At 47.7% G+C, this 16,563-nt stretch overlaps 1 protein-coding gene across 1 annotated transcript; it reads left to right on the forward strand.

Moving 5' to 3' along the window:
* Window positions 1–54: 54 nt before the first annotated feature.
* LOC132464680 (transcription initiation factor TFIID subunit 4-like) lies at window positions 55–16,517 on the forward strand. The gene is made up of 15 exons (XM_060061195.1): window positions 55–1,269; window positions 1,676–1,842; window positions 2,597–2,686; window positions 3,160–3,357; window positions 4,304–4,426; window positions 4,548–4,637; window positions 6,006–6,185; window positions 6,653–6,728; window positions 6,921–7,023; window positions 7,212–7,381; window positions 7,843–7,973; window positions 8,172–8,297; window positions 8,629–8,685; window positions 10,668–10,790; window positions 14,502–16,517. The coding sequence occupies exons 1-15, from the start codon at window positions 93–95 to the stop codon at window positions 14,664–14,666; spliced, it is 2,976 nt and encodes a 991-aa protein (XP_059917178.1). The 5' UTR covers window positions 55–92; the 3' UTR covers window positions 14,667–16,517.
* Window positions 16,518–16,563: the final 46 nt, after the last annotated feature.

A 16,563-nucleotide genomic window follows, 5' to 3' on the forward strand; every position in this document is an offset into this window, starting at 1 on the left:
ATTTGTTGTAATTCTATAGCCAAAAACAACACCGTTCCTGCGCGCATGCGTACATTCTACTATACGATTTGCACAACGGTCTAACATCAAAGATGGCGGGAGCCTCCGACCCACTGGAGGACATGCTCTTCAATGAGGTAGATGAGAAAGCAGTTAGCGACTTAGTTGGCTCTTTGGAATCACAACTTGGTAATCAAAAGACTTCTACTGCTTCGTATTCCGAGAATAAAGGAGAGGGACCTTCGGGCGCTGTCAAACAGTTCTCAGGGAAAGTGCGTGATCAAGTGGGGTCTCTGGAGCAGCCACAACAAGGGCATCCAAAAGCGGGGTTAAATCAGGAACCTAGCGCCAATGAGGCTCTCCCGAACAAAATACTCGCATCTACTACCTCTTCCGTTACCACCGGGAGCGTTATAAACGCTGGATCTAATTTACAAACACTTGGGGCATCTCCTACTATTTCTCATGTACCGGGATCCGTAACTTTGGCGACTCCGTCTGCAGCTGCTAGCTTCAACAGGGCTACTGCTCTGGGTTCGGCGGGCACATCGGTAGTGACCGCTCCTAACCCAAACATCATCACAACGACGGGTCTAAGGGCTGCTTCCCCTGGATTACAAAGTTTAAACGGCAACACCGGAGGTGTGAAGTTGGTGAACGCACCCGCCATCGCTCCACAAGCCGGAGCCAACAGTGTCATAAGTACTGTTAGTGCTGGTAGCTCCAATATTATCGTGTCCATGTCCTCCCAGCCTAACTTTACTGTACCACAGTCGTCGGTGGCTTCTACAATCACATTACCGAGACACCCTAGCCCATTGTCGAGTTTGTCCCAGAATGGTGTAGACCCTAAGGGTTCCCCTCTCATTACCCAAGGTGTAGCTTCCTCTACGGTCACTACATCTCAGGTCATGAATCACAACAACCCTCTCATGCATACGAAGATGTTGGTGCCCAATCAACCTGTTTCTGGAAACTCTGTAATTCTCGGCAGTACTCCGCCACCTGCAGCTAACTCACCCATCAGCCAGACCGTGACAAGTACCACTGTCACACTTGCGGCTGGTATGAAACCAGCCGTCAACGGAGTTGGTCAGCCGGCGGTGACCATAGTGAGGCACCCCACAACGCCTGTAATGGCAACGTCAATCCAGCAGCAGAGACCAGGGCTGGTTGCAAACACCACAAGGACTGCTGCGCCTCAGATAGCAGTCAGACCTCAACAGCAGACTACCATTCAACTTCCTCCGGGATTTACCATACCTCCAGGTAAGGAAACAGAAGTGAACCGCCGGTAGATCAGTGCTGCTGCTGATGCAGGTAATATAGGTCACCCAATTATCTCATTAAAATGAATATCTATTGCAAACCCTGTCTGGAAACATCACAAACCTCATCTCCAAAATTGTAACTGCATCGTATTCGTATTGAACATTCACTGATTCTTTAAGACACATAGACTGATGTTCCCTCTAGGATTTGTTACACTGTTTTAATCAGAGCAGAGCTCTGGGACAGATTATTCAGAAAATGTTAATGGTTGTCACCTAGCTGTTTTCCCACCTAAGACTAGATAGTCTCTCCTCCTAGAATCATTGCATCTTTGTTGTGATGCGCTAACGTCACCTCAAACAGAATGGTACAGAACAGCTTGTCTCTCTCCCTCTCCTCCCAGGCATGGTTCTGGTGCGTACTGAGACGGGCCAGTTGGTGATGGTCCCCCAGCAGGTTCTGGCCCAGGCACAGGCAAAGAGCCAACAGGGCCAGGCGGTGTCCAACATCTCCCCCAGGCCTGCCACCCCAACAGCCGGCGCCACCATCCGAGTCAGCGCCCCCAGTCCGGTAAGGAAAGCTCTCTCTCTGTGTGTGTGTGTGTGTGTGTGTGTGTGTGTGTGTGTGTGTGTGTGTGTGTGTGTGTGTGTGTGTGTGTGTGTGTGTGTGTGTGTGTGTGTGTGTGTGTGTGTGTGTGTGTGTGTGTGTGTGTGTGTGTGTGTGTGTGTGTGTGTGTGTGTTCTGACAGGTGAAAAGGATGGGAAAAAAAAGGGCTATATGCAAACAACCGCACATTGCCTATTTGTCCAGCATTCCTTTATTCCTTGCCATCTAACTTCACCCTGGGGAGAAATGTGCACGTGGTTGAGAAGAACATGCAGCAGCCTATGCACTTCAACGTCCCCTTTACCCAAATGTCTTTTGGCAAAGAATAAAACTCGGACCAACTGCATGATGTTGACACACTCAAATATCACAATATTCGGACGGATCACATTGAGCAAAACCTGACCTTTTTGGGGGAGTTTATACAAATGCTTATAAAACATATTTATTACCACAGACTCAAACATAAATATGATGAAAGATTTTCTTAAATGCATTCACACACTGAGAAGATTTGAAAAATTATAACACAATTATGTTTATAGACACATTAATTATATTGTTAAGAAGGATTGGAGACTGAATCTTACAATAAAGAAATTAAACCAAATCTCTGTCAAGAAAATGCCCACAGCGCACACAAAGCCAAAGACCTCTGGCCTTGACTGTATAAGTGGTGGTGGTTTTGTCCTCATACCAACCTCCTCTCCTCCTACAGCTTCCCGGTACAACCCAGACTGTCCGCCTGGCCTCCCCAAATCAGCCCAGAATGGTTCAGGCCGGTTCCCCCTCTCCCTCCGTTGTACAGGTGCGTGGTCCTCCTCTACATTTGTATTGGCAACATATCGGTTATCAACAGATCAAGTTAAAGTGACTTAAAAACATCTTGAAGCAATACGAGGAAATCGATAGCTTAAAATTAGGTGAAATTGCAAGGGTTTCATTGAACGTAATCTGATGCTTAATGCACAACCTTTATAACCCTCAACAACTTAATTAGAAGTCCATTACGGATTTATGTTGTCATCACTTCAGGCTTTTGGGAAAAGTGCATCGCTAGATGTACGTTTGGAACTCTCTTCAAACTATTATTTTATTTTTAAAATAAGATTCCTGTGACTAGTATTTACAAGCATGATATTTAGAGTCACTGCACATCTCTGCTTCTTCCCACACTTCTTCCCTGTGAGCCACTGTGCTAAGAGCTGTGCCTGCTAACATCAAACTGTGGATCTAGTTCCACCCATGACGTCATCGTGTCATTGTCCAATCTCCCACCAGGCCATCACAGTGGCGCCCGCTGGAGCCGGCGTCTCGGGGAAGATGAGCAACCCTCCCCCCAAGCCCGGGACGGTGATCACCACGGGGGGGCATGCGCTGGCCAAGCCTGTGGGGGTCCAGCCCGGCCTCGCCATGGCCGGTGGGACGCCAGGGACGGGCGTCTCCCCCGCCGCGCCCCGCACAGCCATAGTGTCACAAGTACGTACCCTCCCACCGACCGCGACTCTCGCCGTGTTCCGTTAGTTGTTATTGGTCGGGAGTCTGCTTTTAATTTATCCAAACTTCCCACTCCAGACGTCCCAACTCCGAATCAAAACCCACACAGCATCAACCTATCTGATACAGCTAAGGAGTTTATCTAGTTCTTCATAAACATAACTATTTTGTATGTTTCAATGTTAACAACGTGCCTTGTTTATGAATTTGAGCATTGTCATTATTTGGGCTTGACCCTGGTTATGGAGGATGCACATGGCCCTTGTTTCTCCTGAACGAGAATTGCAAACCTAAACAAAGCAAGCCAAATTCTCTACATGATCATGCAAACAACAGCATTGAGGAAACCAAAACAGTCAAGTCAAGTTTATCAGCATAACTGCTAATTAATGGTCATGAACAGAATGAATGGCATATACGTAAGACCATGGTATGCATGAATTTCAAACCCACTTTTAATCCTTGCTTTAGAAAAGTTGTCCTATTCGCTCTACCTATCATGGTATTTGGTTTCATTACATATTAAGTAATATGGAAATGAGAAAAGTATATGGTGCTGCCCAAATGTGTTAAACCAAGAATTTTTAAGTAATTTCCTTTTGAGGTATTGAAATTGTACTCACAAGTGTTTCACAGAATAAGTAAGGGTCTGTACGCTCATGACTTGTTTGACTATTTATAAAAAGTAGCATATAATGCATACAGCATTCGGTACAAATTGTAATTTCGTTACCCACCGTGTCAACCATAGTTCAACAATGTTGATGATCTATTCTCTATAAGATACCCTCGTGCCTTTAGGTCAAAGATGTATCCTGTATTTCAGGCTTCGACATATCTTCAAATGAGAATGAACTGCGCCTTGGTGCTGGAAAGTAAAATGTGGAATTACCTGATGCACTCTGATGTACATGTTTCACAATTACAGGAGATGCAGGAAAACGTGAAGAAATGTAAAAACTTCCTGGCGACACTGATCAAGCTGGCATCCCATAATTCCCCCTCCCCGGATACCTCCAAGAATGTGAAGACCCTGGTGCAGGATCTACTCGTAAGGCCGGCATTACCCTTTGACCCATACCATTAGTATTCAACGGACTGAGGCTTTTATTGTGAAGTCAGTGCCTTCCGCTTGGTTGTTCCTGTTAAACGGTCTCTTCTTTGTTCCCCAGGATGCGAAGATTGAGCCTGAGGAGTTCACCAGCCGCCTGCAGGCTGAACTCAAGTCCTCACCTCAACCCTACCTCATCCCCTTCCTCAAGGTACTCCCACAAAGACTGAAGGAAGAAATGGCAAAACCATAAATTACATACAGTGTCTTTTAGTAAATATATATAGTTTTCTTTTATCACAGACAAATATATTGGTAGATGTTATTTTCTTACCCTTGACATATTTCGACGGATATACTTCCGTCTTCATCAGAAGATAACCGTGACCTTCTGATGAAGACGGAAGTATATCTGTCGAAACATGTCAAGGTAAAGAAAATAACATCTACCAATATATGTGTCTGTGATCAAAGAAAACTATAAATATTTATCTATCTCAAGTGTAGACACAATGAATGAATTACAACTATTGTCTTTTAGTGTTTATATACTCTATATACTTGATATACTCTCTATGCATAATGTATAATTATTGTGCAAACTTTTTATTTTGTTTTAGAAAGAACAGCTTGTTCCATATGCAATGCTTATCATCCCTGAATGCCAGCTTGAGTTATGTTGCATTCATTTAATTTGTGCCTTATCAAACTGTAAGAGTAGTTTAAAAAATGGGAAGAAATTATAATTTACCTAATGGAAATCTACAGAGTTGAGCTGGCTAATCCTATTTTTCCATTTGATTGGTTGGTAATCAATACATTTCCTGGTCACCAAAATCTATACAAGGAAATTGGTCATGCATTATTTGTCAAGGACAACCATGCTCCTGAATGTGTTGAATCAACCAGGAAGGAGACTTTGAATGCACACAGCAAAACTTTTAGCTGTTTGTTAAAGGTTTCACTCATAACACTTGTTATGGGTCTGCTACTGTTACCAGGGCAGCAGGCTGATCTCCACCAGTTTAGTCTACTCCCCATACCTGGGTACATCATTTTTTTTTTTTTTTTATAGTTTACCGGGGAGGAAATTGTTTTCCACAAAACTGTACATCAACGAGAGTAGACCAACAATACACTTCCACTGCATCAGCAGTAACAGAGAGTTACTGTAGTGACTTAAGGTTATCCTACGATGATTCCTGTGTTAAGAAGGGTCTAGTAAGCCAGCCAATCTATTTGAAATGTTTTGCAAAGAGTGTGGGACCTGGACAAGTCGGCTACTGTTTGTGGTCATAATATCCAGTTATGGATATATATACTTTTTCTTTTATGCCATTATCTACAGATTATCTGGAAAACAACTCGTATCACTTTGACTCTGCTCACATGAAGCCAACAACACCAAAACAATCCTTATTTCAAGCAAATTCCAGATTTTGGCTCAGACCTGTGTATTTGTAACAGTATTATATAACGCGTCGTAAACACAGAACTGTTTTGTAGCCGTGCTCTGATGCCACTGTGCTTTACCGGTGGATGTACATTAACCCATTATGTTTCTTGGGGGTGTCCACAGAAAAGCCTTCCCGCGCTGCGCCAGTCTCTGCTCAACAACCAACAGTCTCTAATGGCCTCCGGCAACGCCCCCACCCAAGTGTCCCCGGCCGCCACCTCCACCATCAGAGCCCGGCTCCCCAACAGCCCCGTCATGACCCCCGTCAGGACGCCCACGCCGCTCGTAAACAACACCGCCATGGTACCCTTGATCGCCGTGACGCGGGGCGTAGGGGTTTGAACCCGGGAACGAGGGATGGGTTATTACTGCGGGACTGAGTTCAGTGTAGTGGGGGATGTAGGATCCATGGATGGCATCGATCCAAAGCTCTGAAACCTGAAGCCAGTGGCAGGATGGTCTAGGTGTTAGGGGGGGGGTCGGTCTTCAGGAAAAAGGTGCTGGTTCAAGTCTACTCTGAGGCATCCTTGAGCATTCTGCCTAATCCGTAAAAATGACTGATCTTAAACATAGTAACGCCCTGTGAGTGCTTTAAATATAAGGGTCGGGTTAATACTAATAGCAAATGGTAATCAACTGTGAGTAAAAGGCATTTGATTGAAACTTTTGTTGAACCACAGTATAAAAGTGTCTGCGGCAATGTAGCTCTCTCTTGTTGTAAAGTCATGGTGTGGATCCTGTCATGTGACCTCCATCCTCTGCCCTCATAGGGTGTCAGGAGACAAGCGCTCCCGGCAGTCCAGACCCGCATGCCCATGGTCATCACCCAGACCCTCAGAACCCCAGGTACACACACACACACACACACACACACACACACACACACACACACACACACACACACACACACACACACACACACACACACACACACACACACACACACACACACACACACACACACACACAAATGTTTTAAAACAATAATCTGGGAAATTGCTTGTTGTGATTGTTGATTTGCTTGTATGTGTTGTTCAGGTCCAGTTGTGAGGGGACCTTCTATCATAGCAGGTAAAAGTCCTGCTAACTTGGCAGTGCAAGCCAATCAGAAGAAGCTGAGTGACCCAGGGGGCGGTTTCAGGTGAGTTCATCTATGATTGGCTCTTTTTATATATTTTTTTCTGTTGGTGCGTTCATTGGGATGCAGTTGCACAAAACAACCACTAGAGAGCGACTTCTAGCCATAGGACATCCCATAGGATGTGAAGTGACCTCTTCTGTCCACCTGTATGCACGCTCCCTCTAACACCCCTCCCTCTCTGCGCGCAGAGACGACGACGACATCAACGACGTGGCCTCCATGGCCGGGGTCAACCTCAACGAGGAGAACGCCCGTATCCTAGCAACCAGCTCCGAGCTGGTGGGCACCAAGATCCGCTCCTGCAAGGACGAGGCCTTCCTGCCCACCGGCCTGCTGCACCGTCGCATCCTCGACACAGGTGTGGGGCGGTCGGGGGGGGCACTGCCACCGCCACAGTTAACACGGTTCATCCCAGGAGGGTGTAGTTCAGGTGTTACAGCGGCACAACCGGTAAACAGAGCAGTGCAACTCATACAGGAGAAGGGAACCACGATAAAATCAATGTATATGTACAACCGCTGTACAACATAAATTAAAGTTACATTGATGGCCCAACCACGAATCAGAAAAAGTGACCCACTATCTCACTGATGGCCGAGATGGAGATGAGCAATAGGGAATGGAGAGCTGTCTTTTATAAGTTTTACAAGTGAATTAGTTTTAGTTGTGCTTTTTCCAAGGAAATTCCCTGGGATAAGATGGTTTTTAAAATGTTTGTCTGAAGGTTATAGTTTACCCCCACAAACCACACCAATTAAGAGGCATATGAAGGCCCCTGCTGTGTTACTTTGTCCTCACCGTGCCCGTCTCTGTCCTCAGCCAAGAAGTTGGGTGTGACCGAGGTGCCGGCCGAGGTGGTGAACTACATTTCCCATGCCACCCAGTCGCGATTGCGCTCCTTGCTGGAGAAGGTGTCGGCGGTGGCTCAGCACCGCGGGGAAGGCGGGAAGGTATGTCGACGACGATAGGTTACCTGCTGATTTAAGCGTTGATGCGACGCACCTGTGCTCTGCTTGTCAATGCTGAATTAAAGCCGCGTTCACAGGGGCACCGGCCGACCGGACCCCAGAATAACACTGCACCAAAGGCGGGGTCAGGGTATCTGGGTCTCCTTTTTAATCTTTCGTGACGTTCTCTTTCTGTTCCAGGACGAGGAGTGGGCGGAGCAGTCCTCAGACGTCCGCGCTCAGCTGCGCTTCTTCGAGCAGCTGGAGCGCATGGAGAAGCAGAGGAAGGACGACCAGGAGAGGGAGATTCTACTCAAAGCAGCCAAGGTAACTTGGAAACACTGAAATCGAGTGGTTTGCTCTACTTTTGAGAGGTTTCTTAGATTCCAATTGGTATGCACAAAATAGGAGGTGTGACCGGCCGTCCAGAAAGAAAGAGGGTTGACTTTATAGAGATGCACAAATTTGTTGTTGACTCCTTGACGCGTGGGTATGGCAGACGTAACGGTTTCAAACAGTGGTTGCACTTCATTGATGCATTGCCTGTGTGAGAAGGATCTGGACGGATCACGTGTGTCTCGATGTAGCTCCCTCAGGTTCCTCCAGGGGGGGTGCAGGAGCTGCTCTTTGTAACATCATGTTTCTTTCCTCCACCCAGAGTCGTGCCCGCCAGGAAGATCCTGAACAGGCCCGACTCAAGGCTAAGGCTAAAGAGGTAAGCGGTTGAGCGTGTGTGTGTGTGTGTTCATGTGATTTTGAGCGTCCAAGGCTCACAGTACCTCTGTTTGAACCCAGTGGGCCGCTGGCGTCTGCTGTGCGTTGCTCTGCCTGTTGTTCCATCGTGGTGGGAACAACAGGCAGTGGTGGGTCGTCCCAATTCTCAAGTCCCACAAGGGGCAGTGGAATACAAATTCAGATGCTTCCTGAACAGAATCACTCGCCAACCAATCCCAGGACACCAGACAATGGGGAAAATAATTGCTTGTTTCCCCCTACGGCGCCACAATAGTCTGTGGTTGAGTCTTTGTGGGACACCATCCTCTTGTCATTCTCACTGTCCTACCACGTGTCATAAATTGGACTGTCCAGTACAATCTCCCATCACACAGAGACTCATTCAATCACACACACACACACACACACATGCTTCATACGTAGAGGGGATGGGGTTCAGGGGGGCAGGACAGTCAGGTTTTTTTTCGACAGAGCTACTTCAGGCTGGCCCTGGGGAGCCCAGAGGTCAAGGGCCATTACCCATAAGTCCTTCTGCCGTGCCCCAGGGGCCGACGGGGTGGGGAGTCCAGTCCAGACACGTTAATGTCACCTGGAAACCAAGAGCAGCGACACTACCGGAGGGGGGAAACACAAAACAAAAGAGATACCTCATATTGCACGGTGCAGACCATCCTAACTTTACCATCGGGGAAGATGTGGATAACAGCGGCCTGCCAGTTCTCTCCCCTGGATCCTTCCCCCAGGAGCCCCCTCCAGGAGCCCCCTCCAGCGCCACCCCACCACACAAACCAGGGCTCGGTTCCCCTCCGCTCCCTTCTCTGCTCCCGGCCTGTTCCTCCAGAGCAGCTTCCACAACAGGCCACGCCGCGGGCCGCGTCTGCCCCTTGAGATGGAGCAGCGCATGCAGTCATTTTACATTTTATTAATCACATCTCTTTTTTGAAAGTTTTGATCAGTCTACTCTGATTCCAGCCTGAGTGTTACCTAGTCCAGCCTCGTGGGTTGAGTTCTCCACGGCAGAGTGGCGTTGCTGGGCATGGCCTCCTGCCACCCCAGGCTGGATCATTTCATCCCAGACACGGAGAGACAGGAGCCCCTGGCTCAAGTCTGCTTAAGTCAGCATTCAACCTTTGGTCCCCAGTGATATCTGCCCTATCTTATCAGACTCTTGTCTGCAGTGAGGTCCATCGGAATAGAGTGCTTTTTATTAAGGACTCGTATGTATATGTTCTACGTACCAAACACTGGGACTGGCGGTGTATGTTTGGAGCAAACACAAAGGATGAGCCTGCTGGTATTGATCCTGATGTAAGACCATAAAGCAAGGATTCTGTGGCCTTGTGTGTGACGCAGTCAACGATGGTTGACAGACTGGGATAGTAGAGAGCATACAAACGCACCCAGTTTAACATACTATGCGTCGTATGTGTTCCTAGTACACAAAACATTAAAATCGACTGAGACGGCCCCTGGCAGTAGACCTTTGTCCGATCATCGATTCGGCTGTCCAGCGCCAAGATCCTGTCGGCACAAGTGGGGGGAGGAGGGCAATTGTAGGTGATCTTGTGTTTTTTATGCTTGACGTTTGAATGGTACTTGGCTACCTTATGGAAGGGTGGATATTGTCATGCCAATTACATCTCCCTACACCGCTCTTCCATTGCACTGCAGAGGGGGTCGTATGAAAGATCAGGGCTGTCAGTAGAACCGGACAGGGCAGGGGACAGACAACAGACGACGTGGTATCAAAGGTCTTTTCCGGCGTCCCAACTATAACAAGAGTTTATTATTTGACTTTGAAGACCCAAATACCAAATGTTGAAGCTCTTTTGTACTCGAATTGCACAATTTCTCTGAGCAAGTACTGTAAAAAAATAAATAAACAAATACATGAAAAGATGGCGAGATCTGCGTTTGACCTTTGTGACGTCAACCTGTGGTTGTTTCCCGTCCGGCCCACAGATGCAGCAGCAGGAGCAGGCTCAGATCCGCCAGCGAGACGCCAACCTCACCGCCCTGGCCGCCATCGGGCCCCGAAAGAGACGCAAGATGGACTCACCAGGGTCCTCCAACGCCGGGGCGGAGGTACAGCACACACTGTGTCACACACTGCGTCACACACTCCGTCACACACTCCGTCGCACACTCACACTCATTCGCACACTCAGTCGCACACACACTAACACACTCACACAATCGCTCACTAACTGAGTCACACACTCACTCACACACCCACTCACTCTAAAGGCCCATGCACACCCTACGGTAGATACGGATAGGAACCCTTCCGTCCGGTCCCGGAGGTGTTTCGTCCATCAGTGGGTCCGTCGCTTCTGAGCTTACGAATCCGGAGTGCTCCGGGAGAAACGGAGCAATACCACCGGAAATCAAGGCGGCAGTATAGAGCCTTTTTTTTTTTTGCAGATTTCGGATTACACAAAGCCAAATCATCGCCATGTTTGCGATTGTCGATGCCGGTCATTTGTGACACGACAGTCACTGCCCTCTAGAGGATTTATTGCGTAACATCCATAACAACGCTGAAACCGGACGGAGGTATGAAGTGTAGTCCCGGAGACAACGTTTGGTACAGACGGACGAATATCGGCCAGATCCGGAGGTTTGAATCTGCCTTAATACTCACACACTCACTAACTCACACACTCACACACTCTCCTAACCATATAACTGGACAAAACAAGCTTTGTATTTCCACTCCGTCTTTATAGCACTAGCTCTCATTTAACAGCAATACATTTGTGTGTGTCAACACTACATTGTTATTGCAAAGGTTGTGTGCCGATGCTGCTTCAATGTCTGAAAAAGTGTTGTTCTCTTCAGTCCTGTTTACTCACAGTGTGTGTGTTTATTGTGGAAACACCGTACCATCCCGCCTTGTCTGCTTGCGTTCTCCAAGCGGCCTGTGCATGAGTCCTGTCTGGAGTGAGGGTGACCGTAGCTGAGTGAAGGGGGCCAGGCTAGGCCCCGGGGCCTGGCTGTGGGTGTGTCAGCCTCTCCGGTCCCTCCCTCCCCCCTGAGGGGCAGCCATAGATTTAATCTCGACAGAGAAGAGCCCCGGGCCCCGCCCTAGGTTAGGGCTACTCCAATGTGACCCTCCCTTCCCCTCCCCCTCCTCCCCCCTCGCTCATTCTCTCACGCACATATCAGGCCTTAGGCTCGCCCCCCAGCCACCCCAGACAAAGGCCTCTGTGCAAAGAGAGACAGAGGGTGAGAGAGAGAGAGGGAGAAGAGAACAGGATTAGGGGCGGAGGGGCCTTGGGCATACCAAGACTGCGCAAGGTAATGAACTTTAGGAGCTGTTGTGTTGCAGTAGTGCTGTATAGAACTACTAGTCAATTTAACCAGAATCAGAAACAGGCTGAAGACTCTCGCTGTGTGTGTGTGTGTGTGTGTGTGTGTGTGTGTGTGTGTGTGTGTGTGTGTGTGTGTGTGTGTGTGTGTGTGTGTGTGTGTGTGTGTGTGTGTGTGTGTGTGTGTTGCCATGCCATGCCATGCCTACAGGCTGTTGTGGTGCGTGCGTGTGTGTGCACGCACCTGCCCGGGGCCTCATTCCTATCCTCTAATGTCAGCTCAGCCCTCGGGTTCTGGTGCCCCGGCAGCCACAGTAGCACGTCTGTGTTTCTATGCAGAAGCTCAAAAACCAGCAATCGCTCAAACTGCTGCAGAAAGCGCAAGCACAAATGGCCCGAGCTTAGGTTTAGATAACCGGTCAAGATGGCTTCCCAAAGAGAACTTCTGGCCATTTGTGCCACTTTTGGCTGTATCGGCGAAGGGTGAAAGCAATTAAATGTTACAAAGAAGTGAAATCTGAAATAGAACGTTAGTCATTACCCCCGCCTCCAATTAAAACACGCCTCTATCCCCAACTCAAACTCCTTGACGGTTTTTGATATTTAATCACAATCATTAAGTGGGGTTGATTCTGGCTATTCTATTCTGGTTAGTGTTAATTCTTCCAATAAGCATTAGCAGCTCACCATTGTGTCAAACACGGCAAATAAGACAAGGGGATACATTTCAAACATATTAAAAGAAATGTGGTTCTCTTGTCATTTCACCCCGAAGGCTTAGAAAATACAGACATAGCCTGGATCTGTGCTAGCATTCACGTGCGCTTCTCACGTACAAACATTCACTTCCAATGGGCTCCTGAGCTACGAACCGAGGGGTGTCTGCGGTTCTAAATCTGGATTGACTGTCCTGCTGATCCATACCGCCATACGTGTTCCATACATGTGTTCCTCCCTGCCTCTACTGTGACGTTTCTTGTAAATGCACAATGGCACCTGGGGCAAGCTCCAAGCAATGGAAAGAGATGCTTGGAGTTATTGCCACAGTGAGCTTAATTACTGTTCCTAATTCTTTGGAGAGAGGGCATTTTTCAAAGCCTTCCTTGTATTACCTTACAGAGCTTAGAATTGTCTTATTTTTTGGCATTTTCGACAGATTTTAAATGAACATAAAAATTCCCCTCCCAGCCCACATTACACTCCTAGCTTCTTAGTGCGTCTAGTCTGAATAGGAGCCTGTGAATGCCTCCCTGGCCCCAATACATGATAAATGCCTTTGCAAATAATCCTGACTTGACTTGCCTTGAGTGGCTGTCCTGGGGGGGGTGGATACAGTGCAGGGCGGGGTGCCCGCTCACGGCTATTGGCGCACCTGTTGTAATATAAATGTGCGGTGAGCCCTGTGCAGGTCTAGGCTGGGCTAGCCATTCACTGAATGCACAGAGTGGGAGGCTATTGGCTATGTGTTGTTAAGATGGGTCATCAGGCTCTGCCGAGCGACGTGTAAGTGATGATCGAGACACCTCAGAGCCGGCTGGAGCCATGACGCTTTGTGCTAGGGCTGAACGATTAATCAAATTTAAATCGTAATCGCGATGTAATAGAACGCGGTATGCAAATCGCAAAGGCTGCGATTAAAAAGAAAAAAAATGGTTGGTCATACTAAAGAATGATTTATTTAAATTTTTTGTGAATAAAACACAACATAAGGAACTTAATAAATTATAAAAATCGCACATTAAATCGCAATCGCAGTATTGGTCAAAACAATCGCATTTAGATTATTTTCGCAAATCGTTCAGCCCTACTTTGTGCACATCATTTAATTCAGCTCAACGCGTGCCATTTGCTCCCATTTGTCTTCGATCATCTCCCCTTTTTTCCCATTCCATCTCGTGCATCGATGCCCGTCTCGTGAAGTACAGTCACTCCCAATGCCTGCAGATACAAGGGCTGCTTAGAGGTGCAATGGCGAAGGTTTTCATGAAAATAACTGTTTTTATAAGTCGCTATCTATTGCTGAATGAGGTAACTCAACGGTGTTTGGGCCTCTGGCCATCAAATGAACGCCCTGTATTTGCGATGTTACAGGATGTTACCCTGTGTTTGGCGGTGGTGAGGCTGTTTGAGCGCTTATCTCCAAACAACACGAAACGGAAATCTTCAAGTTTGCAAATTCAAACCATCGCCGTGTGAGAACTGCAGTTTCTGTGCCCCCTGTGCAAAGTAGGACAGAAAGTGTGACCGCGTACAAATGATATTTTCCTCTGAATGCAGAAGCATCATGTCGACCATTTTCACTTTTCCTCTTTTCAACACCATCACTCGCTCTCTAGGGCAAAACAAATCAGCGGAGCCTAGAACTTTTATAATTCGTGATTTGCAGTTCAGTTATTTCACAAACCAGGGGAAAGTTAAATTGCTATTTAATTAATTGAATAAAAATTCTCACCATGCCTCTGCTCTGCCCGCCACCCCCCCCCAGGTGGCCTCGAGCTCCGGCTCCGGTAACTCTCCGGGGGGGAGCTCCTCGCGCCAGCAGCTCCGTACGCGGATCACAAGAGTCAACCTCAGGGACTTCATCTTCTGTCTGGAGCAGGAGCGCACCACGTCCAGGTCCCTGCTGCTCTACAAGGCCCTGCTGAAGTGAGGCACCCCAGCCCCCCCACGCCCCGAGGAGGTGGACCCCCTCCTCCCCAATCATCCGCAGAAAACTAAAACAAGGGGAACCACCCGCCCACCCCGTCAAAACACAGATGCAGTTTTTAAGATATTTTTTTAGAGATACATTGATTACGTTGGCCTGTGTCCTGGAGCTATGTGTGCACCCCCTTCGCCCCCCACCTTTACTTCGACGCCCTCGGTTTGCAATACAACCCCCCCCATCCCCCCTGTATCCTGGGATTGCTTTCAATCGCCCTGTTTTCGGCGCAGCATCAACGCGAGCGGACGCCTGACTGCCCGCCTGCGTCGCATGGGCTGCAGGTCGGGATGTGGAACGTCTTATTTAAAAGAGTAGCCCCAGTGTGTGTGTGCGGGGGGGGGGGGGGCGGGGGGGGGCGGTGAGAGGACGGAGCCCGGCCTGGTCACACCGCTGCTGGTGGTGGTTGGGTGTTGGGGTCGACGTGAGGCCCCCCCCCCCCGCCCCCCCTGCCCTTTACCTCCAGAGCTGCCTTCGGTCTATGAACTCTCCACCCGGCAAACCTGATCATGTTTAGCTGGGGGATCCTTCTGTCGGGGGTGCTGTTCTAACCCCCACCACCCACTGGCGGATATTCCTCCACCCTCTCCCCCCCTCACACCTACCCACCCTCAGGAGGCTATTTTTCTTTTGAAGATTATCATTTTGTTCGCCCGCCCTGGTCAGCTACTTGGTGTGGTCTCCATTTTACGTTTTTCGTTTCTTTTCTTTTCATGTTAAGTTACTCGGTTTGACTCCTTTTAAGTTGTCTACAGGGTGAACAGAGTGCTGTGATGTGAACGTCGTTTAAAGTGCTGCCATGTTGTGAGTGTCAGATCTGGATGGCAGTTTCCCCGGCAAAGTACATCCACACAGTATTTCGCATTAACAAAAATACACATGATTTTAACTGCTTGGCAATTCGTCTCTAGATGCATGTAAGTATTTTTATGTGTGCGTGCGAGCGTTTGTGTGTGTGTGTGTGTGCGCGTGTGCGTCTTTATGTACTACACAAATTCATCCAATCGTTTTCCAGAAAACAGTTCCACATCCCTGACTTTAAAGATGGACACAAACTCACACACACAGGTAACCCTTTGTTGCAACGATTCATGTGGCAGTACACCGGGAGCTGGCTCTCTCACGGACAGTGAACTCACTCAGGCTAGTAAACGATGAAAGACTAACAAAACAATAACACAGCTACGGTCCGAAAGAAGTAAAGTTCCTTCCCAACCATCATGTCTTCTCCCTGCCGTGTGTGTGTGTGTGTGTGTGTGTGTGTGTGTGTGTGTGTGTGTGTGTGTGTGTGTGTGTGTGTGTGTGTGTGTGTGTGTGTGTGTGTGTGTGTGTGTGTGTGTGTGTGTGTGTGAATGCTTAACATGCTATTATAAAACGCTTCAGAACCTCATCACAAATACAATCTGTTTAAAAAAATATATTAATTTTGTCTTTGTAAGTTGTATATGAATTCACTTCACAGTGTCGAAAGATTGTTTTTAAATGGGTGTATTTTGGAATAGTGTACATTGAAAGTTTTAACACTTTAAATGTCTTTTTTTAACTGTAAGAGACATTTGATTTGTATAGCATATAGCTCTAATTGATTACTAAAGATGTGGAGTGTTTACCTTACTGTCTGTTCACAGCCCGGGGTGCTCCCCCAAGCAACAGAATCACCCATTGGAAGGATACAATTTTTTTGCGACTATTTATATTTCCTACATACTGTATTCAAGCCTGACACAATTCAGGCAATGCAATTTTACTATTGTTTGTACCTTTGCAGAAAAATTTAAATAAAGAAAATGAGTTAAAGAAGCTTGGCTTGTGTGTCACTGGTGGGATGCATTGTTTGATCGGTTGG

This window comes from Gadus macrocephalus, chromosome 9 (assembly GCF_031168955.1).
Source record: "Gadus macrocephalus chromosome 9, ASM3116895v1".
Classification (NCBI taxonomy): domain Eukaryota; kingdom Metazoa; phylum Chordata; class Actinopteri; order Gadiformes; family Gadidae; genus Gadus; species Gadus macrocephalus.

Bases quoted from the DNA above. Each gene is read 5' to 3' on its own strand.
- LOC132464680 (XM_060061195.1), top strand. From the start codon at position 93: ATGGCGGGAGCCTCCGACCCACTGGAGGACATGCTCTTCAATGAGGTA. The intron at 4,638-6,005 runs GTACTCCCACAA...GGGTGTCCACAG, and splicing joins ACCTCATCCCCTTCCTCAAG to AAAAGCCTTCCCGCGCTGCG. The intron at 6,729-6,920 runs GTACACACACAC...TGTGTTGTTCAG, and splicing joins CCAGACCCTCAGAACCCCAG to GTCCAGTTGTGAGGGGACCT.